This window comes from Triticum urartu, chromosome 1A, assembly GCF_056163025.1.
Source record: "Triticum urartu cultivar PI428250 chromosome 1A, HENAU_Tu73, whole genome shotgun sequence".
Classification (NCBI taxonomy): Eukaryota; Viridiplantae; Streptophyta; class Magnoliopsida; order Poales; family Poaceae; genus Triticum; species Triticum urartu.
In genome coordinates this window covers 81405660-81428560 of record NC_141873.1, presented here as the reverse complement: position 1 = coordinate 81428560, position 22901 = coordinate 81405660, and the positions used below count along the sequence as shown (strand labels likewise).

The window sequence follows — 22901 nt, the reverse complement described above, 5'->3', positions numbered from 1 at the left end:
TTCAGAGTGAAGTGGAAAATCATCGTAACAAGAAAATAAAGTTTCTACGATCTGATCGCGGAGACGAATATTTGAGTTATGAGTTTGGTATTCATTTGAAACAATGTGAAATCGTTTCGCAACTCACGCCACCTAGAACACCACAGCGTAATGGTGTCCAAACGTCGTAACCGTACTTTATTAGATATGGTGCAATCTATGATGTCTCTTACCAATTTACCACTATTGTTTTGGGGTTATGCATTAGAGACAACTACATTCATGTTAAATAGGGCACCATCTAAATCCGTTGAGACGACACCGTATGAACTATGGTTTGGCAAGAAACCAAAGCTGTCGTTTCTTAAAGTTTGGGGTTGCGATGCTTATGTGAAAAAGTTTCAAACTGATAAGTTCAAGCCCAAATTGGAGAAGTGCGTCCTCATAGGATACCCAAAAGAAATTGTTGGGTACACCTTCTATCACAGATCCGAAGGCAAGATCTTTGTTGCTAAGAGTGGATCCTTTCTAGAGAAAGAGTTTCTCTCGAAAGAAGTGAGTGGGAGGAAAGTAGAACTTGATGAGGTAATTGTACCTTCTCCCGAATTGGAAAGTATTTCATCACATAAATTAGTTCCAGTGATACCTACACCAAGTAGTGAGGAAGTTAATGATGATGATCATGAAACTTCAGATCAAGTTACTACCGAACCTCGTAGGTCAACCAGAGTACATTCCGCATCAGAGTGGTACAGTAATCCTGTTCTGGAAGTCATGTTACTAGACCATGACGAACCTATGAACTATGAGGAAGCGATGATGAGCCCAGATTCCACGAAATGGCTTAAGGCCATGAAATCTAAGATGGGATCTATGTATGAGAACAAAGTATGGACTTTGATTAACTTGCCCGATGATCGGTGAGCCATTCAGAATAAATGGATCTTCATGAGGAAGACAGACGCTGATAGTAGTGTTACTATCTACAAAGCTCGAATTGTCGCAAAAGGTTTTCGACAAGTTCAAGGTGTTGACTACGATGAGATTTTTTCACTCGTATCGATGCTTAAAAGTCTGTCTGAATCATGTTAGGAGTTGTCGCGTTTTATTAAATCTAGCAAACGGATGTCAAAACTGCATTCCTTAATGAATTTCTTAAAGAAGAGTTGTATATGATGCAACAAGAAGGTTTTGTCAATCCTAAATGTGCTAACAAAGTGTGCAAGCTCCAGCGATCCATCTATGCACTGGTGCAAGCATCTTGGAGTTGGAATATATGCTTTGATAAAGTGATCAAAGCATATGGTTTTATACAGACTTGCGATGAAGCCTGTATTTACAAGAAAGTGAGTGGGAGCACTACAGTTTTTTTGATAAGTATATGTGAATGACATATTGTTGATCGGAAATGATGTAAAAAAATTTAGAAAGCATAAAGGAATGTTTGAAAGGAGTTTTTCAAAGAAAGACCTCGGTGAAGCTACTTACATATTGAGTATCAAGATCTATATAGATAGATCAAGACGCTTGATATATTTTTTTAATGAGTACATACCTTGACAAGATTTTGAAGTAGTTCAAAATGGAATAGTCAAAGAAGGAGTTCTTGCCTATGTTGCAAGGTGTGAAGTTGAGTAAAGACTCAAAACCCGACCACGGCAGAAAATAGAAAGAGAATGAAAAGTCATCCCCTATGCCTCAGTCATAGGTTGTATAAAGCATGCTATGTTGTGTACCGGACCTATTGTGTACCTCATCAAGAGTTTGGCAAGAGGGTACAATAGTGATCCAGGGGTGGATCACTGGACATCGGTCAAAATTATCCTTAGTGGAATAAGGATATGTTTCTCGGTTATGGAGGTGACAAAATTTCATTGTAAAGAGTTACATCGATGCAAGTTTTGACACCGATCTGGATGACTCTGAGTCTCAATCTAGATACATATTGAAAGTGGGAGCAATTAGCTCGAGTAGCCCCGTGCAGAGCATTGTAGACATAGAAAAAGTTGCAAAATACATACGGATCTGAATGTTGCAGACCCGTAGACTAAAATTTCTCTCACAGGCGAAACATGATCATACCTTATTACTCTTGGGTGTTAATCACATAGCGATGTGAACTAGATTATTGACTCTAGTAAACCTTTTGAGTGTTGGTCACATGGCGATGTGAACTATGGGTGTTAGTCACATAAAGATGTGAACTATCGGTGTTAAATCACATGGCGATGTGAACTAGATTATTGACTATAGTGCAAGTGGGAGACTGAAGGAAATATTCCCTAGAGGCAATAATAAAGTTGTTATTTATATTTTCCTTATATCATGATAAATGTTTATTATTCATGCTAGAATTGTATTAACCGGAAACTTAGTACATGTGTGAATACATAGACAAACAGAGTGTCACTAGTATGCCTCAACTTGACTAGCTCGTTAATCAAAGATGGTTAAGTTTCCTAACCATATTTGTCATTTGATAAACGGGATCACATCATTAGAGAATGATGTGATTGACTTGACCCATCCGTTAGCTTAGCACTATGATCGTTTAGTTTATTGCTATTGCTTTCTCCATAACTTATACATGTTCCTATGACTATGAGATTATGCAACTCCCGAATACCGAAAGAACACTTAGTGTGCTATCAAACGTCACAACATAACTGGGTGATTATAAAGATGCTCTACAAGTGTCTCCGATGGTGTTTGTTGAGTTGGCATAGATCGAGATTATGATTTGTCACTCCGATTGTCGGAGAGGTATCTCTAGGCCCTCTCGGTAATGCACATCACTATAAGCCTTGCAAGCAATGTGACTAATGAGTTAGTTATGGGATGATACATTACGGAACAAGTAAAGAGACTTGCCGGTAACGAGATTGAACTAGGTATGATGATACCGACAATCGAATCTCGGGCAAGTAACATACCGATGACAAAGGGAACAACGTATGTTGTTATGCGGTTTGACCAATAAAGATCTTCGTAGAATATGTAGGAACCGATATGAGCATCCAGGTTCCGCTATTGGTTATTGACCGAAGATGAGTCTCGGTCATGTCTACATAGTTCTTGAACCCGTAGGGTCCGCACGCTTAACGTTCGATGACGATCGGTATTATGAGTTTATGTGTTTTGATGTATCGAAGGTAGTTCGGAGTCCTGGATGTGATCACGGACATGACGAGGAGTCTCGAAATGGTCGAGACATGAAGATTGATGTATTGGAAGGTTATGTTTGGACACCGGAATGATTTCAGATGAGTTCGGGCATATACCGGAGTACTGGGGGGTTACCGGAACCCCCCGAGGAGTTAATGGGCCTTAATGGGCCATGGTGGGAGAGAGGAGGAGGCGGCCAAGTGGGAGGCGCGTGCCCCCCAAGTCCAATCCGAATTGGGAGGGGGCCGGCCCCCCTTTCCTTCCCTCTCTCTCCCTCTTCCTTCTTCTCCTACTCCAACTAGGGAAAGGGGGAAACCTACTCCTATTGGGAGTAGGAATCCCCCCCTGGGCGCGCCATAGAGAGGCCATCCCTCCCCTCCTCCACTCCTTTATATACGGGGAAGGGGGCACCCCATAGACACACAAGTTGACAGTTGTCTTAGCCGTGTGCGGTGCCCCCTTCCACAGATTTCCACCTCGGTCATATCGTTGTAGTGCTTAGGCGAAGCCCTGCGTCGGTAACTTCATCATCACCGTCATCACGCCGTCGTGCTGACGAAACTCTCCCTCAACCTCAACTGGATCAAGAGTACGAGGGACGTCACCGAGCTGAACGTGTGCAGATCGCGGAAGTGTCGTGCGTTCGGTACTTGATCGGTTGGATCGCGAAGACGTTCGACTACATCAACCGCGTTACTTAACGCTTCTGCTTTCGGTCTACGAGGGTGCGTAGACATACTCTCCCCCTCTCGTTGCTATGCATCTCCTAGATAGATCTTGCGTGATCGTAGGATTCTTTTTTGAAATACTGCGTTCCCCAACAGGTATCCGGCACGCGGGGCTCTGAAATCCGAACATAGCTTGTTCTTAACTTAGGGGGAGAAGTATTCTCGGCTTGTTCCTCCATGACCGCTACCAGATGGGTGGTCGGTGGGGACTTGATCTCCCTCTGGTCGGGTTTAAGCCCGATCCGATCATAGTCTGTTGCGACCCCCAGGGCGGCGATATGATCTAGCAGTTCATTCAAGGACGAGGCATCTGCTGGATCCATCTTTTTGGAGTGTTCGAGGCCGATGTGAAGATGATGTTTGGAGATTGCGGGGGCTGCCTTTGGCTTAACGGCCAAGCGGGCGCCCATGGTGAAACCGCCAAACTGGAGGACCTGTCCTGGAGCTAGGGCCCTTCCAGAGGTGATGCTGTTATTAATGACAAGGCGAGCCGCCGATCCTTCCATCGATGACACAAAGAAAGCTCTCAATGAAAGCACCAATGTCGGTGTCAAAAAGGGACGATCTCGGGTAGGGGGTCCCGAACTGTGTGTCCGAGGATCGAAGGTAACAAAAGACAAAGGGGACACGATGTTTACCCAGGTTCGGGCCCTCTTGATGGAGGTAAAACCCTACTTCCTACTTGATTGACTTTGATGAATATTGGGGTTACAAGAGTTGATCTACCTCAAGATCGTAATGGCTAAACCCTAGATGTCTAGACTATATAAATTCTGATGATCTTTACAGACTAAACCCTTCGGTTTATATATGCACCGGGGGGGGGTATAGAGTCAGTACACGAGGGAAGGAAACAATACATCCGGACTCCAATCTTGCCTTCCACACATCCAGGAGTCCTATCCGAACACGGAGGATAACCTTTCACTCTATCTTCACGGCCCATCAGCCCGGCCCATGCTTGAATATGCCGGACACCTGTGGACCCCCGAATCCAGGTCTTCCTCAGATCCCCCACCCGTGGAAATAACAAAGGTTAATGTGGATGGCGCTTATGATGTAAGAACCGGGCATGGAGGATGGGGGATAATCTGTAGGAATACTTCTTCAGAAGTTCTACTTGCAGCAGTGGGGGAATTGTAGCATATGTCGAATGCTTTGCATACAGAAATGATGGCCCTACTAAAAGCTGCAAGTCTGGCGGATTAGATAGGGATTCAAAAAGCTATTTTTGAAACTGATAGCCTGATGCTCAAGCAAGCTATTGGGTCTACCTCATTTGACTTCAGTCTACTCGTGTTCGGAGAGATAAAGTTAAAATGCACAAACTGAGATTTCTCATGTTTCTCGTGTATGTAACAAGCCAGCGCATGTGCTAGCGGCGTTGGGTACAGGGGTAGACCATACATCTAGTCGAGTTTGGTATGATAATTACCCTGTTGATATAGCCCGTGCTGTAACCGGCGATTCTGACGCGTTGTAAATGGAATACAAGTGTTCCATGTAAATGTAAAAAGAAAAAGCAGGCCAACCGAGTAGGTGTCCCCTGCGAATTCCTCTTTCCCCGTTCGCGGGCATTCCCAAAATGAAATTCCGCTCTCCCTCCATTTCCCTGATCCCCCCGGGCCGAAATTTCTCGAAACACCCACTGTGCACCCGGTCCATGAACCGCCCACCGCCCACCCCCCACCAATCCCACATTCCACCCCACAAACCGCGCCCTCCTCTCCTCCCGTACACCGCCGCCGCTTCCCCCCAACCACACCGCACACCACCAACGGCAAAACCCTCCCCCAAATTCGAAACCTCCTCCCCTCCCCTCCCCTCCGCCGATTCGATGGAGGCGCCGCCGCCGCTGACGGCGGGCGCGGTGACGGAGATATGGGAGCTCCCGAACGGGCCGGCGACGTTCCAGCCGGTGCTGCAGGTCGCGGACCTTCGCCCCGTCGTCGCCAAGAACACGACCGCGGCGGCGGCCGCGGCGCAGCACTCGGAGCGGTTCCGCATGCTGCTCTCCGACGGCGTCCACTCCCAGCAGTCCATGCTCGGCACCGGCCTCAACGACCTCATAAAGGACGGAACCCTCCGCGTCGGCTCCATCGTCCACCTCACGGACATGACGTGCAACACCATCCAGAAACGCAGGTGCGTCAACCGACATTTATTCTCTCCCTTTGCCCTTGATTGGATCTTGATCTGCTTGCCTGGCTTAGTACTCGGCTGTCGATTTGTCCGGGGCACCAGCGATTTCAGCAAAGGTGGTATCTTTGTGTTAGTTTCTTGATTGAGTTGCAGGTAGGCGCGTCTAGTTGGTGCCTGTCAGTGGTAGATCCAGGAATTGAACTTACCGGGGCGAAACATTTAAGGTCTCAAAATTTTAACGTACAAATGCAAGTCCGCTGAACCAAAACTCATAAAACTCAAATGCGAAGCTAGATGCACTCGAAAATTAACATAACTAATGGTTCAAAATAGTTCAAGATTCTCAACAACTAGGTGGCGCAACCACCAAAAAACACAAAAGACAACATAAATGCCATAGAGAGCTACTAACATGGACTCCCGCTGCTTGAATCATTCATTCCCTGGCCCAAAATGTCCAACTCCAATTCTAATAGGTACCTACAACTAGTGAACAAGCTGCATATCAATATATATCTTAGCACAAGTATGCTAATAGTTTGAAACAACAGCTAAGAAAAGTATTTACTGAAGTTGTAATTATACGAGGATGGTTTGGTAGATGGCCTCTAAGGTTCCTGAAGCCATGAAAATTTTCAATAATCTTCTTGTTATCAATTCTAGCAAATATTTCTCGCTCAGGATAGCATATCATCATATCATTCAACCAATTATCAGATATCTTATTTGTCAAATCTGTCTTTATGATGTTAGTCGCTGAGAAAACTCTTTCAACTGATGCCGTCGCTACTGACAAAGTCAAAGCAAGTTTGATGAGCCGATAAACCAACCCTTCTAGGGGATTCTGTGTCAGAAAGCGCGAATATTTATTTCATTCCATTAAAAATAAGAAGCCATCTATCCGTACCGTAATATTTTGGAATATTATGAATTAGAGAAATTTACATGCTTTCTCATTCCATTCGCGAGGAGCTGGATGAGAAGAAACTCTCATGTCCAGTTTTGCAGTAGAGATGGAACTAAGAAAGAGAACCATCGACTATAACCCCAAAAGAACCAGATTTCGCAAACAATATAGAGGAAGAATGAAAGGAAAATCCTGCCGAGGCAAGGAAATTGTAAATGTTCCTTAGTTTCAACCAACTTGAGAGGAAGATTAGCGAGACTATCACAACCACAAAAAACAGCAGACCTTTTCATCGTATCAATTTATATCTTGAGCTGACCATCCAAATGATATTGGTCTTCTTGATTGAAGTCAACTGAGAAAATAGATGCAAGCTCAAGTAGCTTCTCATGATTAAATCTGCTAAATGAGTCTCTAGGATCTAGACTCGTAAATCGTAATGCATATCAATAACCTTGTTTAAGTCTTACTAAGTCGATTGTTCATCTCAGCTATGCTTCTTCAAGAACCTTGAGTATTTCAATCTTGTAGTGATGGAAGCCAATGTTTTAAAAGCGGTAAAGCGAAGCGAGGCGCTGGGGGGTGCCTCATTGCTTAAGCGTAAAGCGAGGCGACACTTTAGACAGACTCTGAACCTGATGGGCAGTAGAATAGAGTACCATTTAGGTGAGACATACATACCTTGACTCTAATCCACGAGTGAGCACATATGCATTAGTAGCCATTATTCTAATCCATCCACTAAGCAGTAAGGAACCAACCAACTAATATAAGAGAGGCAGCAGCAGCAGCTAACAGCAGAGGAGCTGTGCATAGCATAACACATAACAGAGCAGGAAAGGCATGACAAGCTGGTGCAGATCTGAGGCAGCAGCAGCAGGTAACAGCAGAGGTTTTGGTTCTCTCTCTTTCTTTCCCCTCCTGTAACTGTTTAACCTGTGAGCCCAGTTTTCCCGCCCTTGTGTTCCCGCCCAGCCCCTTTTCCCGCCAGAAATCTCTGTTCCCCTGCCTGGCAAGTCTAAGGCGTCCTCTCTGCACTAATGTGCCAATCAGGACGCCTAAGCGGGCACTTAAGACGCCTAAGCAGGCACTTAAGACGCTTTAATGTCTATAAGGCGGACGCCTTAGACACATGTCTAAAGCGAGCTGGATGCTTTGAGCCTGGAGGGTGCTCTGACGCTTAAGCGTCGCTTTAGGGACGCTTTACAAACAGTGATGGAAGCACAAACCATTTTGTGGAACTCCTTGCTGGAATATTCTCATTCATACTAGGCACTAGTATCTCTCTCTCAACACAAAACGAAGTGGCTCCTATCCTTCATCCCTCAGCTGCTGCAATAAACTTTTCAGACACAATCATTTCCATTGCACTTACTACTATATTTTAGTCCTTCTGTTGCAATGCTTGTCACAAGTCATTAGTCAAACCAAGCACTTTAAGCATCAAATGCAAGATTTAGAACAAATTCAAAGACCTCCATATATTTCATCAAACCTGATACTTTGCTTCCATCATCAGCATCTTCCCCATCATGAGAAATTGGCAAATTGCATACACTTGAATCACCGAATCAATGTTCTATGATGAGACCCCCATCGCGTATCACCAGGTCTTGCTAAAGTCGTCTCTTGATGTTTGCTTCTTCCTTTAAGAATCTCCCCATTCTCTACTTGCCACACAATTTTGGTATGAAGCTTTTGTAGCGATGCATTTTTTCTTTCACAAGGAAGCACTGACCTACAAAACACAGCATTGGGAACAAGTCAACAAAAGATCAGTAACCATGACTACAATCATATTTGCATATCCAAAGAAATCACTAACGGCAAGAATGCCCTTCACAAAAGCCACAACTAGTAATTGAAGCTGATGGGCGGAGCGGTGAACATATAATGCACGAGGAGTTTCATCTAACACTAGTTTCTTTAATCATTTAGTGCCCCCGCGTATTTGAGGCTCCATCATACCATTGACCTCTCAATCTAGACATCGATAATTTATGGTTAGCAAACACTTCACTCAAGGATCTTTTGAGAGACGCAGATGTGGTGTTGACAACATGCTTGACACCAAGTAACCTTTCCAAAATATCTTCTTTTATGTTTAGAAACCTCACAATGATAGCCACTTGTTGTTGGTGGAGAGAAATGACCATCCCCAAGCTCAGTCATGATGACCTCGGTGGTTTTTCTGCGCAAGCATGTACAATTTGCTTCTGGATATCATGACAAGCCATTTGATGATTCCGAGGAGCATTATCAATTTATCATTGAGTTCATCAGCTGCAGCTTTGCATCTTTTAGCATACCAATTCAACATCTCACGAAAACTACCCATGTTTCTTGAAGTCTTAGACTCATCATGGCCATGGAAAGCAAGCCCTTGACTAAGAAGAAACCTCACAACACCCATAACAGCCAACAAATGTCTTGATATTGAAGATGGCCCCTCTCAGTTTGAGTAGTGATTGCATATGCCACACTCTGTTTCTGATTCTTGAAATCTGCACAATGTCTTCTTGCATTGTTGTGAGCACTCTTTATCAAACTTACATGAAGCCTGCAATATTCCACTGCCTTCTTCCAGTTTTTATACCCATCCTGCTTGAAGACATTGCCCCCAAACTTACATGGCTTGCTGACTGCTTAAGAAAGCAGCAAAAAACATTATTCATGGTTTTTGTCTACACTGTACTCTAGCCAATCAAACCCCTCAAACCATTCCTCTCTGAATACCCTATTATCTGTATTAATGTTGCAAGGAAAATCATGCCCAAGCGGCTGACATGGACCATTCTTCAAATATTCCCTCCTAAGTGCATCTCTAATTTCTGGGTAAGTATTTTCTCCGATTTGTTGCCGAAGTACCGGATCAGGTTCAATGTCAGCTTGACTAAACCCTTGAATAGGAGCTTGCAAAATGTTAGCATCAGAGGTCTCATTAGCCACCTCAAGTTCAAGAACAGGAGCATGTGAAATGTTTGCATCAGATCCTTCATTAGACACTTCAAGTTCATGAACAAATTCAGGTTAATTATACACTTGAGCAGACTGCACTTGTGGTTCAGTAATTGGGGTAGTTCCAAAATAAGCAGCAATTGGTTTCATTTTCTTATAGATTCCCTACATTACAACATCACCATGTTCAGTAATTGGCTAGAAAAGTAGAAATTGAAGGTGAATGTTAGAAGAAAATGGACTGGACAGTATCAGTGTGTACCTGCTGGTTGCGCTTGCTGCCTTTGCAAACTGCAACTCTCTGCTTGCGCGAGCTTGATGCTGTGGCGCCGCCACTGCCTCCCACGCTGGATGCCCCCGGGACTGCTTCTCGTTCGCCCATTCATGGATTTGCCAGGTGCCAGGCGTCCGGCTATGCGGAGCTCAGTGTCGTCGGCGGCGACGGCGATGCCTAAGTTAGGGATCGCGCTTGCTCTGTTGGGGATTTCCTGTTGCCTGGTCGGCTTGGGTGTGGGATAACCTGCAAGCTAGTTTTGGGCTTTGGCCTGCATGTGCAACTGGGCTGCGTCGTTAGTTAAGTGTTGGCCCACGTAAAAAACAAATAGTAATTTTTTGTTTGCCTGCTTCTGGCTACCGGGGGCGGCCGCCCATACCAGCCCCTACGGTGGCACCGCCACTGGTGCCGTTGATATTCAACATGTGGAGATGCCCCATTTGCAATAACTGCCCTATGAGCCCTAGGGAACTTGCAGGATACAATAATGTTTTGGATGCTATTGTAAATTGTTATTTATTGCTTGCAGCCGGCTTCTTGGGATAATGAGTGGGTTAAAGCGTTAAACATTATGTTGGTCTTATTTCAGCTTCAAGCCTTCATTTGATTGTTTTCTGATAATCCTGTAGCATTTTACTAGCAGAATATATGCCATTACTCATTTTCTTTTCAGTTCTCATTCAATCCCAGCAGAATAAGTTATCTTTGGCATGGGTACTGTTGACAAAATTAGGGGGGTTTGGTGTTTGATGCAGTGCTATGTCAATGAATGTGTTGAACGTTTCATGTTGATCTAATGCAAATAATATGCATAGCCTGCTTGCAATCTCATTCTTCCGAGGACCCTAAGAAAGTTTGATTTCATATTCTACTGTGATTTCGCATGCGGTTGTCTGTTTGTGAGTGCACTCCCATCCAATGAAACACATTTCGCTTCTCATGTTTTACCAGGTTACCAGCGACAAGAAAGCTCCATCCTCCTAGTTTGTGATAACCTTGTGTAGGAATTTATAACCCATGGCATCATGTCTGTATGTTTGTTGCAGAAAAAAATGTGTTCTATTTTGTGCCAATGCTTATGGCCTACGATCTGTTATTTTGATTGTTGATTGCCGTGTCAATTAATGAAACAATTTACATCATGTGTTTGGAACCTTGTTTGTTCCCTTTGTGAAAACATGAAGGCTAGATTTTTAATTCTAAAGACAAAGGGGCATGTTAGCTATTATATTCTCCTATGTCTTCAAATTGCTTGTTCTCGTACCGTTTTATGAGCTTAGTTTGTTTCTAGAAAACAAATATCTTCTGGTAGAACTAACCAGATAGCTTTAAACAATTTGATATTTGTATATGGATTTCTAATCAGTTGGGCTGAATTCTTTTCTATTGCTTCAGGATCGTTATTGTTGTCAAACTTGAAGTTCTCCAAAGTGAGTGCCCCAAAATTGGGACACCAAAGATTTATGAGAAAAGCTTACCTGAGGGACAGGAGCCTAACTTACCGGCCAATGCTGCTCAAACAAACAGTGGAAACTATTCTGGCCCAGGCATGCTGGGGTCTGCAGTTGCTCCAAGGGTGGAACAGATTGGTAACAATCTGTCATATGGTAGACCCAACAACGGTGGCCCAGGCGTGGGCTCTTCAATTTGTCAGTCTGTTCAACCTGGTGCTAACAATGTGTTGTCTGGTGGAACTTATGGTGCAATGTCAGCACAAAACACAATGAATGCTAACGTGGTGCAGCCAAACTCTCATCAAAACCAAAGTTTTGCGGTTCCTGGCACAGGTGGGGGCTTTGGCCCTCCTGGCAATATATATGGGCGCCCTGCACAGCCTTCATATCAGCAGCCACCTCCACCCCATAGAAATAGTGGCCCAGTTGCTAAGAATGAAGCTGCTTCTCGTGTTATTCCAATTTCTGCACTGAACCCATACCAACGTACATGGACAATAAAGGCTAGGGTGACTGCGAAGGTTCAGGTCAAGAACTTTGTTAATGCAAGAGGTCCCGGAAAAGTCTTCTCCTTTGATCTCCTTGATGCAAATGGTGGAGAAATTCGTGCAACATGCTTTGGCGCGGCAGTTGATCAGTTCTATGACTTAATTGAGGTTGATAAGGTGTACTTGGTATCCAGGGGATCGCTAAAACCTGCAAACAAGAGGTTTAGCCCTTTAAACAATGACTATGAAATGAACCTTGAGCCTTCATCATCTATAGAAGTTTGTTCTGGTGATGATAGCAGCATCCCTAAGCAGCAGTTCAATTTTCGGCAGATCAGCGAAATTGCAAACATGGATAAAGATACCACGGTAGACTTGCTTGGTGTTGTTACTTCAGTTAGGCCTTCTTTTACAGTAATGCTTAAGAATGGTGGGGAAACCCAGAAAAGAGTTCTTCAACTGAAGGACATGTCTGGTTGCAGTGTGGAAATGACCTTTTGGGGTAACTTCTGTGATGCTGAAGGTCAGCAGCTGCAGTCGCTGTGCGATTCTGGTTTGAATCCTATACTTGCGCTGAAATCTGGCCGAGTTAGTGAATTCAACGGCAAAACAGTGGGTACAACTAGCTCAAGTTTGTTAAAAATAAATCCAGATTTCCCAGAAGCTGAAAGGCTGAGGCAGTGGTACATAACTGAAGGAAAAATTGCTGCCTGCACTTCCTTATCTGGGGAAATGTCAAGCATGGGCAGGACTGATGTCCGGAAAAAAACTGCACAGATCAAGGATGAACGCATGGGGCAATCAGAAAAGCCTGATTGGATCACCGTTCAAGGTGCAATTTCACAAATCTACACTGATAATTTTTGTTACCCAGCATGCGCCAGGGAGGTTAATGGTAAAAGCTGCAACAAAAAGGTCACAAATAGTGGTGATGGGATGTGGCTATGTGAGAGATGCGATCAGAGCTCTGAAACGTGCGAGTATAGATACCTGCTGTCGTGCCAGATCCAGGATCATACTGGGTTCACCCCTGCAACTTCGTTCCAAGAGGCTGGCCAGGAGATAATCGGCCTCTCAGCACAAGATCTTTTCAGGATAAAGCATGAAGAGCAAGACGATGTACGTTTCGCAGAAATCATACAGCAGGTCCGATTTCAGCAATACCTATTCAAGCTGAGAGTCAAGGAAGAAGTCTATAATGATGAGCCGCGTGTGAAGTGCAACATTGTTAAGGCTGAAAGATACGACCCAGTGAAAGAGAGTCATTTTTTTCTGGGGGCCATTGATAGTCTTTTGGCGGAGGACGCTTCAGGCTCTTCCCCTGGGCTGAATGGTGGTCCTGCTGTTAATGCTGGCTTCGCCAACTCAGAAGCTGGACAGAGTGTGCCAGCCTCCAACAATTCCTATGCCGCGAATATGGGTGGCCCAAATCAGTTTGGGCAGCAATTCAGCGCATCTCGCGGGATGCCGACTGCACCATCAGCGACACCAGCAGCAGGTAGTGGCTTCGCGGCTAATTCCTATGGTCCTTCAGCTGCCAATGCCAGCTCAGGCTTGTGTTTCAAATGTAACCAGCCTGGGCACTTTTCAAGAGACTGTCCAGGGCAGGCTGCCTCCTACAGTTCTTCGGTTGGCGGCAACGCCAACACTGGTCTGTGTTTCAAATGTAATCAGCCTGGGCACTTCGCGAGAGACTGTCCGGCGCAGGCTGCCGGCCACCAGCGCCAGACGTATGCGAATGGCGCCGCGGCAGGAGGATACAACAGGCAATCCTATGTTGGTAGCTAAGTAGTTTGTCCGATCACTTATTTTCTGCTCTCTACTTTGGTACTGCTTGTAGTATTTTCATGTCTGCACTACCTGGTCTTGATTGTCAATAGATGTTGACTGGATAAGGGAACTAGTTTGCTATATTTAAAAAACAAACTGGGGAGGGTCTCACTAATCGGTAGTTGTTAATGGAGCTCGGGCTCCATGGAACCCTTAATTTGAAAAAAAAATCGAAAGTCAAAATTTCGAAACTTAAAAAGTTGATTTTTGAAAATTTTGATGCACCTTTTTGTTTTGTAACTTGATGCATCTTTTCTGTACAGTACACTGAGCCACACGGATTATTACCGACCAAATTTATTATGGACCGGTCTAGCGAGCGGCCGGCTGCTCGCTACACTTTGCGAGCGGCCGGCTGCTCGCTACACTTTGCGAGCGGCTGGCCTAAAATTGTAAGTTTTGGTTCTTAATAATCTATAAATAGCAATTATTTAGTGTGTGTCTTTTTTGTCAGTTAGTGGAGGTTTGTGTTAGCATTAAATAGACTAGTCTGCGAAACACATTTATTTGTCTTTTAAATCTTTAAAAAGTTATATCTTTTAAACCACATGTTGGAATTCAGATCCGTTTTCATCTTTGGATTCATTGCGACGAGATCTTTGAAACTAGATCCCGCATAGGTATGTTTTGACGAATTTTGTTGATGTCAATTTTGGTGCTATATGGTGCAACTAAAGTATTGCATTGTGCAACTAGAATACATTGCCGCGCCAACTGAGTATATATGTGTGTAACTAGTCCTGCCAACTAAATATCAATGCGTGTGCAACTAGTGTCCTGCCAACTAAACATCAATGTGTGTGCAACTAGACTATATTACAAGCTAACTAAGCATATGTGTGTGCAACTAGTCTTCCTGCCGACTAAACATCAATGTGTGTGTAACTAGACTACGTTACAAGCCAACTAAACATCAATGTGTGTGCAACTAGACTACATTACAAGCTATGACAACTCATATGCGACTATGCGGATCAGATTGTGCAACTTTGTGGCTATACATGTGCCAACTAGGACTACTATGTGTGCAACTACAACTACTGTGGATGCATCTTCAAAAAACTAGGTTTGAAAAAAATTGCACCATGTAGTACTAAACTTGCACAAAGCAGTACTGAAGTTGCACAATATAGCGTCAAAGTTGGCATCAAAAAAATTTCGTCGAAACATACTCATGAGGGATCTAGTTTCAAAGATCTCATCGCAAAGAATTCAACAGTGAAGACGGATCTGAATTCCGATGCGCGGTTTGAAAGATGACTTTTTAAAAATTTGAAAAACTAAAATAATTGTACGTGAAGTTGTTTCTTTTAAATTAGGCTAACTAGTGTGAACACATTAAATACTGATAATGACATGCACTAACAAACAAAAATATGGCAAGAAAGCCCGGCCGCTCGTTCTCTTCAATTAGCATGCGACCATTTTTTAAATTTTGGGATTTATTATTAAAAGTGTTTCGGGTCGGTGTGGCTTTCATACCCCTGTCTCGACAGTCCGTCTGACTGTCAGAACTTTCCATCCTTTGTGTCTTATATATAAACATTAATCAAACCAAGAGATACTCCTAAACGAGTAGCAACTTTCTCGATCACCACACGACCAAAAATAGATACAACTGCAAACGGAATTGCCTGTGGTATGCTCAATGTTGTGAAGCTTGGCATTGTGCATAACACGACTGCGTTGTGTGCCATCCGTATTGGGCTTGGCCGCGATGCGCTTGCTCAACCGCAAGCCGGCCTCGGCATTTGGTAATGCCCCCAAAGCCATGGTATAGTATGTTGTCTAAAAAAACGTTTTTATATTATGAGACCGAGGAAGTACTTCATAATGTGTTTTTTCAGTTCTAACAGTGCTCCGTGATCTAAAGTGGCCAGACCCTATTGCCAGAAAGAGGTTTCTTCGTTGCCCTTGCGGCTGGTACCAACCGGTCTGTCTGGCACGTGCTTGTCATTTTTCTTTTACCTTGGATGTTCTTTTCTCTCGAAATGAGGGATAAAACATCCAGCCTTTGTATTGATTGGTGCACATAACTCTTAATTAATCATTGCAACGTTTACAAGGTCTAGATAAGTCGAAAAACGATTTAAAAAAAAAGCCACACATGGCTACAGGAGGGAAAGACTAACCGGACATAATCACGAAAGAATGAAGCCTCATGCACCACCAATCCTATGGCTAGGTCGCCACCCATGTCGACTGAACCTTAATTTTGCCTCAGATGCTAAGTTAGTTGCACTTCTAATCACATCAATCTCGATAATGCAATGTGAAACCTTGGTGACAGACCAGCCACACGTTTCCCAAAGCTGGAACTTGACACTTGGAACAAATTCTTGTAGCTGTTCCGTGTTCCCTGCCTTCTACGTAGGTGCCATGGCAGGCAGCTTCCTGCTCTTTGCAGGTTGATATGACCTATTAGTAGGCCCTCTGACCACTGAAGTTTGTATCAGCCGTACATAGATAGACCATAGATTCTGCCTACACTTCTGTTGCCATGAGTGCCTAATTTCAAAAGGACCGCACTATTTAGCACATGTGTGGCAGATAGCAAAACTGTCACACACCTCTTTTTTTCCTTCTAATTGCATGCATGCATGCTACTCACTCGCTTCTTTCATGTTTATTTCTTTCTTTAATTACATACATGCACTAGTGGAAAAAACTGATGTCATGCTAAAATCTCTTTATTCCGAAATTCAAAATGTTTTGTAGCCCAAATCGTCGGTCCGATGCAAAGACTGTTATCACATAAAAGATTCGTCTCGACGAGATCTTCGAAACTAGATCCCATGTTGGTATGTTTGATGACTTTTTTTTGGGTCAATAGTTATCATGTCTGAGCTGTATAAGTTACCACGCCTGTGGTATGTAAGCTATCATGTTATTTTCACATAAGTTATCGGGACATAAAAATGGTTCTCACAAGCTTCTTCACATGTATATGTATGTATGCACTACAGGGCAAACAAGCGGATGTCATCATAGAATCTCTTTATTTCAAAAATTCAAAATGTTTTGTAACTCAAACCGTCGGTTTGATGCAAAAACCATTTTCACATAAAAGATTCGTCACGACAAGATCTTCAAAACTAGATCCCATATTGGTATGTTCCAATGACATTTTTCAGGTCAAAAGTTATCATGCCTCTGCTACATATGTTACCACCCATGTGGTATGCAAGCTATCGTGCTATGTCCATATAAGTTATCGGGGTTATAATTTTCAACAACTCCCCCCTTGGTCAAAAGTTACCACAATGTTTACACGTAAGTTATTGGATATGCAGTTCGTATATTACCATGATATTTCACATAAATTAGAGGGCTATATATTTTAACTTGTTTCCCTCCTTGGTTAAAGTTATCATGGTGTACGTAATTTATCCGGTATGCCGTTCGTATATCACCGTGTTATTTTCATATAAGTTATCAAGGGTATATTTGAAAATTAAAAATGTTTTGTAACTCAAACAGTCGGTCCAATTCAAAAATCTAATTTCACATAAAAAATCCATCGCGATTAAGACCTTCAAAACTCAATCTCATGTTGGTATGTTCTAATGACTTTTCTTGAGAGTCAAAAGCTACCACGCCTAGGCTAATGAAATTATCACGTCATCGGTGTGTATATATTATCATGTTATTTGCAAAGAAAAGTTATCATGGATGTTTTCAACAATTTTTTTCCTCAAGGGTGAAAAGTTACCATGGTGTTTTTAAGTAAGTTATCAGATATGTGGCGTGTATGTTATCAAGGTATTTACACATAAGTTAGAGGGGGTACATTTTTAACAGCCTTTTTACTGCGGCAAAAGATTACCATGGTATTTGTACCTAAGTTATTGAGTATGTTGCATGTATATAGTACCATACTATTTACACATAAGCTACTCGGGATATGTCTTTGCAACAATTTTTGGCCTCGGGTTCAAACTTATCACATAGTTTATACGTATGTCTTTGAGTATGCGGTGCATAAATTATCATGATCTTTACGCCAAAATTATAGGGGTTATGTTTTCAATATCATTACCACGGTGTTCATACATAAGTTATCAGATATGCATTGCGTAAATTATCATACTATTTACATAGAAATTACCGAGGTATTGTTCTTCAAATAAAATTTCTCGATAGAAATTAGCACGGTGTTGCAGATAAGTTATTAGGTCTATGATGTGTAAATTAGCATGCTATACACATAAAAGCTACCGGGTATATTTCAAGAATTTTGTTCCTAGGTCCAAAAAATTATCTGGCCTGGACTGCATAAGTTACCGCACCTGCAGTATGTAAAATTACCATGCTGTTTATGCAGATGTTACCGGACATGAAACCTGAACTATTTTCAACGTTTCAATGGGGTTTTTTAGGTCGTAATATCGTCCGGTACAACCAATCGTTAGCAATATTGTTTACATGTTGCTTCCAATAAAAAATCGTTTGAGTTGTCGGTCTACTTGTGGGTTGTTAGGACCACAAGTGTGCTTGATTTATGCCGTCTAGGCCCGATTCAGGTCGATGAGCACCGATACAGTGGTAAACCCAAACTTAGTGCAAAAATTTACAGAGGTGTGATGTTCATTTTCTACTATATAAGTACAGGAGAGGAGATTGTGTAGGTTAGGGATCCCAATTCAAACTCCCTGAATCTTAATGCTAGTGTTTCAGGCCTTTGTATAGTGATTTGTTGGAGCCTTTTGCAATCCATCGGCCGTGCAAATAACTGAACTTGATTGGAATGATTAGTCTATTCACCTAAGCTTCAGACAACACTGAATCTTACAAGGGGTTGCAACAGGGAGGTGAGCAGCAGTAGCAGCCACAAGAGGCGTTGGTGAAAAAAACAGGAGCAACAAATGTATATGGATTTGGAGCCGCCTCATTGCAGAATAAGAGCAGCAAGGACGATGATCAAATAGGAGCGTCAGTGTAAAAAATCAAGCCGGCTCGCCGCCGTACTTCTGCTATGTCACTACGTGCTCTGCTGCGCCCCGCATCACATGCAAACCCAATCTAGAATCAACAACAAATCAAGCCGTCTCGCCGTCTTAGGGAGCAAAACAAGCACAACGGGGAGCTTCCAGTCCTAGGCTGCCGTTCGTGATGAATCCGAGAAGATGGGAGGGAGTTCTAGTCCTGGGCGTACCTAGGCGTCGCCGTGGCCATCGAAGAGGTGCGACGAGAGGCGGAGCGCGTCGGCGTTGAGACCCAGCCCATCGAGGTCGCGGCGCCTGGCGAGGAGGCGCACATAGATGTCAGCGAAGCGCGGAACCACGGCGCAGGCGTCCTCCATCTCCCCGCTGCGGCCGGGCGGCCGGGCTTGTGAGCGCATCTCTTCAGGCCAGCGTGCCTTGCGGGCCAAATCCACGGCAAGGAAGATTCATGTGGTGGTGCGGGGATGAAGACGAGCGAAGGGGAGGAATAGCCATGCGATGGAGATCAGACATCGCTTGGGTCGTTTGGTAGTTTTGGCAATCTGCTACACGGTTGTCATATACATATTTCGATTTCAAAAAAGGGGAAAAATATCAGTTCAGACGGGTAACGTCGTTGGCGTATAAACCTTGATTCCAGACGCATGCAACACCTGACCTGCCGGCGTCAAGTCTTCCGGTCCGGTAGGCATCTGATGCATGCATACCATGCCTTCGTTACTTTGCACTTTGCGGTAACTGATGGTTCATGTGTAGCAGCGATTGTATAGGTCGATGTCGATCGATGTTACATCGGCAATAGCAGGCGAAGATGGAGCAAGATTTGGACCAGTTAATTAATTTCTCAGTGCTTTGACAAACATGACTCCTGTTACTCTCAAATTGATATACTCCTTCCGTTCATTTTTGTAAGAGCGTTTAGACATTTAAGACAACACTTAAGACATTCAATTTAGCTGTCTAAAACATCTTATAAAACTAAACAGAGGGAGTATTAAATTTCAATAGATCTAATTTCTTCCCATCACCTTTAGGAATTAGGATCTTGGATCCCACACCATGTGTAAGCAACTGAAATCTCAAATGATCAAAGTTAACGACAGAGACAGGCCTAGGGCAATTGAGGCTGTAACCCACCTTGTAACAATAGTCTCTTTTACAATTTCGTCGAGTATACAAAATTACCAAGTGCATCACTCAAGCTAGCTTCGTCCTAGGCGTAACCCGATGCTAGGCGATACAAAATTCTAGAGTGAGAGACAAAGCAGAGGAATCTTATAGCCGGAAAAAAAGGAAAGACCTTTTGCTATTGAAACGTAGCTTTTGCTCCAGCTTTGTTAATAAGCACTGCCGAACTATGCACTGTTTTCCCCTATTTTTTCTAATGCAGGCACATACCACCGAACTAAGCACTGTTTTCCCCTACAGAAGCAATTAAGTACCAACTTTACCGGACTGCCGGTTGTTTATCACGTTTGGAAACCCTGCAAGTGCAAATCAACAACATTTTAGTTTATTTTTCTCTTCCTAAGGAAAGAAGACAACACCTCTTTCTACTTCAACGAGTTACATATACTCCACATGGAATCTCTCCTACCCGATTAGTTCGGCAGCGGAATCAGATTAGCCGCAACAACTCACGCGATTAAGTATCTTAAAATCCTTGACTACCGCAGCCATTGAACCAAGTGTGAATTGTTGCGTGTTGCATGAGGTTCGTAGTCCACTGACGGAGAAGAGAGATGCGGAAACATGCAATGAATTGCCCAGCCTTGTTCTAAACGAAACAAGCAAATTAATCAGACTAACTACCCACCACAAAAGGCTGAGCTTGTCAGCTTTGCACATGATTCGATCAAATTGGCATATTTTACCTGCTCGTACACTTGCCATGCGCAGAGAGGCACCATCTAGCAACCGGGTCATCTCACTGTCGCCACGCGTGTAGATCAGCTCTCTACTGCTTCGGTGGAGGCACGTCTTTCTCACTTTAGGTCTTTAAGATCGAGCGCGATGACTTTAAGATGAGCAGGATGATGATGAGTCGACACCAATCACAGATTCCACTGGCAACATAGAGATGCAATCATACAATGTTCGGCAACGGAGGAAACTTAAAAGCACCAGAAAATATGAAGATCTTCTCGCGGTGCTTCATATGGTTGATAAAATGTTTTCCTTCTTCATACAAAGATGAGTGTTTTTTTTTACTCATCACCTCTAGAGTTGATTCTTCTTCTCTACATGCACTGTACATGAAGGACCCCTCGCGACCCCTCTCCAGGGCGCCGCCAGGGGGCGATCTCAGCGCCGCCAGCAGCCAACACGAGGCAGCCTCTCCTCCGCCGCTGCCGCCGGTTTAGGCCGCGGTGGTAGCGGGCCCGGCGCCAAAGGGGCCGGGTTGCTGGATGCGACGGCATCCCTCATGGATCGGCTAGGGCGAGTCCAATGAGGAGCACATGCGCAGCGGCCAGGGCGGCGCCCCTGGTCATGCAGTGGCGGTGCTAGCTCCCATGGTCGTTGGGAACCGGTGGGTTTTCTTGCGATGGTGGGCATGGCGGCGGCCGCGGATCTGGATCCCACCCAGATCCGTCGTCGATTTTTCACATGGATGGTCAGTGGTGCGATCAGGGCTTCAGTGAGAGGATGGAGGGTCTCCGTCGGAGTATCGACGGCGGCATATGTCTTCAATGGAGAAGCTCTGCGCGGTTCCAACCAGCTGCAAGATCGGGATGACGCGGCTTCCGATGAAAATTGCGCCTAACTGCGGTCTTGGCGGGCGATGGCGGCGTCTCTGACGTCGTTTCCTTATCGAGGCATCGTCATTGCAGGTCACATCAACTCGATCAGGATGTTCTGAGAGAAACCCTAGATTTGGGTCTACCGGATCGGGTGATGACAGCGCCTTCGGTATCGTTCTCTATCCCGGGGGCATCGTTTTGGAGCAAGTGCCGGCCGAAGGGGACAAGAGGAGGAGCGGTGTTACATCTACCGCAAGGCCGACGGCGGATCACGGCGGCATGGCGCTGCGGAGTTTCGCCGTCAGGCGTGTGTGGATGGATACGTGCAGGATGGTGGCGTTGTTTGGCGCTGTGGTGGCGTCGACAGCAGGACTGGCAAGGTCGGTGCGTCAGTATCGGCTCTGAAGATGGATCGGTGGAAGACGGTGGCGACGGCCTCTGAGAGTGCACCGGACCGGTGTGTGACCCATACTCGACAATGCGGCTTGGTGGGACATCCGGCTTTACATGTTAGGCTTTGGTGCGATGTCTGTTTGGTATTCGGCTCACCCTTCATCAAGTAGATAGGAGTAGTGATAGATGTTGCCAAGATGGTGACTTCAGACTTACTTATGTATTGTTTTGTAAGGTCTTTCTGAATAATTAATAAAATGGTTGCATGCGTCGTCCAGATGCAGAGAGATTGGGGTCGTCCTCCTTCAAAGAAAATCCTCTAGAGTTGTGGGTATTAGTTAACAACCCCCAGACTTGCTATTTTGTGTTGCCTCGGCTCTAAAGGTTGTGTATTTGCTTGTCCATAAATTAGGTTTTAAATTTCAGTATCAGAAATATTTCAGCAGTTGCCGAAATCAATGAATGTCACTGAAACTCAGTTATTTCAGTTTTAGTTCGATCAAAGGACCAAAATTTCCAATTGAATTTGACAGAGGTCCAATCAAATATTATGAAAATCCAAGAAATAATTTAATAATTATTTGATTTTGCGTGTGCTACCAAAATTGCTGAAATATTTTGATCTAAAGGCAATTATTTCAGTATGTATCGAAACTAATGAAATTTCTGAAATCTCAACGAAATTACACTGAAAGTGAAAACTATCAACTTGTGGATAGTTTACATTCAGCTTCAGAGCTGTAACATCGTGATATATAGTTGGAGCGCATAGGCTGTTACTTTTATTGTTCAGTGGTCTTAAAGAAAATCGCCACTACAAGGACGACAGAGCAGCAGCTGATAATTGTGTCCCTACATACTTAATCCCCTATGGCAACCACCACTGAACATTCCAGACA

At 44.0% G+C, this 22901-nt stretch overlaps 1 protein-coding gene and 1 pseudogene across 2 annotated transcripts; one reads left to right on the top strand and one right to left on the bottom strand.

Annotated features, from left to right (window-relative positions):
• The first annotated feature begins 5557 nt into the window (after nucleotides 1-5557).
• On the top strand, nucleotides 5558-14021 carry LOC125548103 (replication protein A 70 kDa DNA-binding subunit C). Its single transcript, XM_048711787.2, has 2 exons — nucleotides 5558-6017; nucleotides 11549-14021. Exons 1-2 carry the CDS (start codon nucleotides 5710-5712, stop codon nucleotides 13881-13883), a joined length of 2643 nt encoding a protein of 880 aa, XP_048567744.2. The 5' UTR covers nucleotides 5558-5709; the 3' UTR covers nucleotides 13884-14021.
• On the bottom strand, nucleotides 7385-19473 carry LOC147990135 (uncharacterized; annotated as a pseudogene). Its single transcript, XR_015598720.1, has 2 exons — nucleotides 19081-19473; nucleotides 7385-8659 (listed from the first exon to the last, which is right to left on the bottom strand). The product of XR_015598720.1 is annotated as an uncharacterized LOC147990135 (transcript).
• Between the last annotated feature and the right edge of the window lie 3428 nt (nucleotides 19474-22901).

Excerpts from the sequence above, each read along its gene's own strand:
- LOC125548103 (XM_048711787.2), top strand. The coding sequence starts at position 5,710 with ATGGAGGCGCCGCCGCCGCTGACGGCGGGCGCGGTGACGGAGATATGG. Across the intron at positions 6,018-11,548 it reads AACACCATCCAGAAACGCAG|GATCGTTATTGTTGTCAAAC; the intron begins GTGCGTCAACCG and ends CTATTGCTTCAG.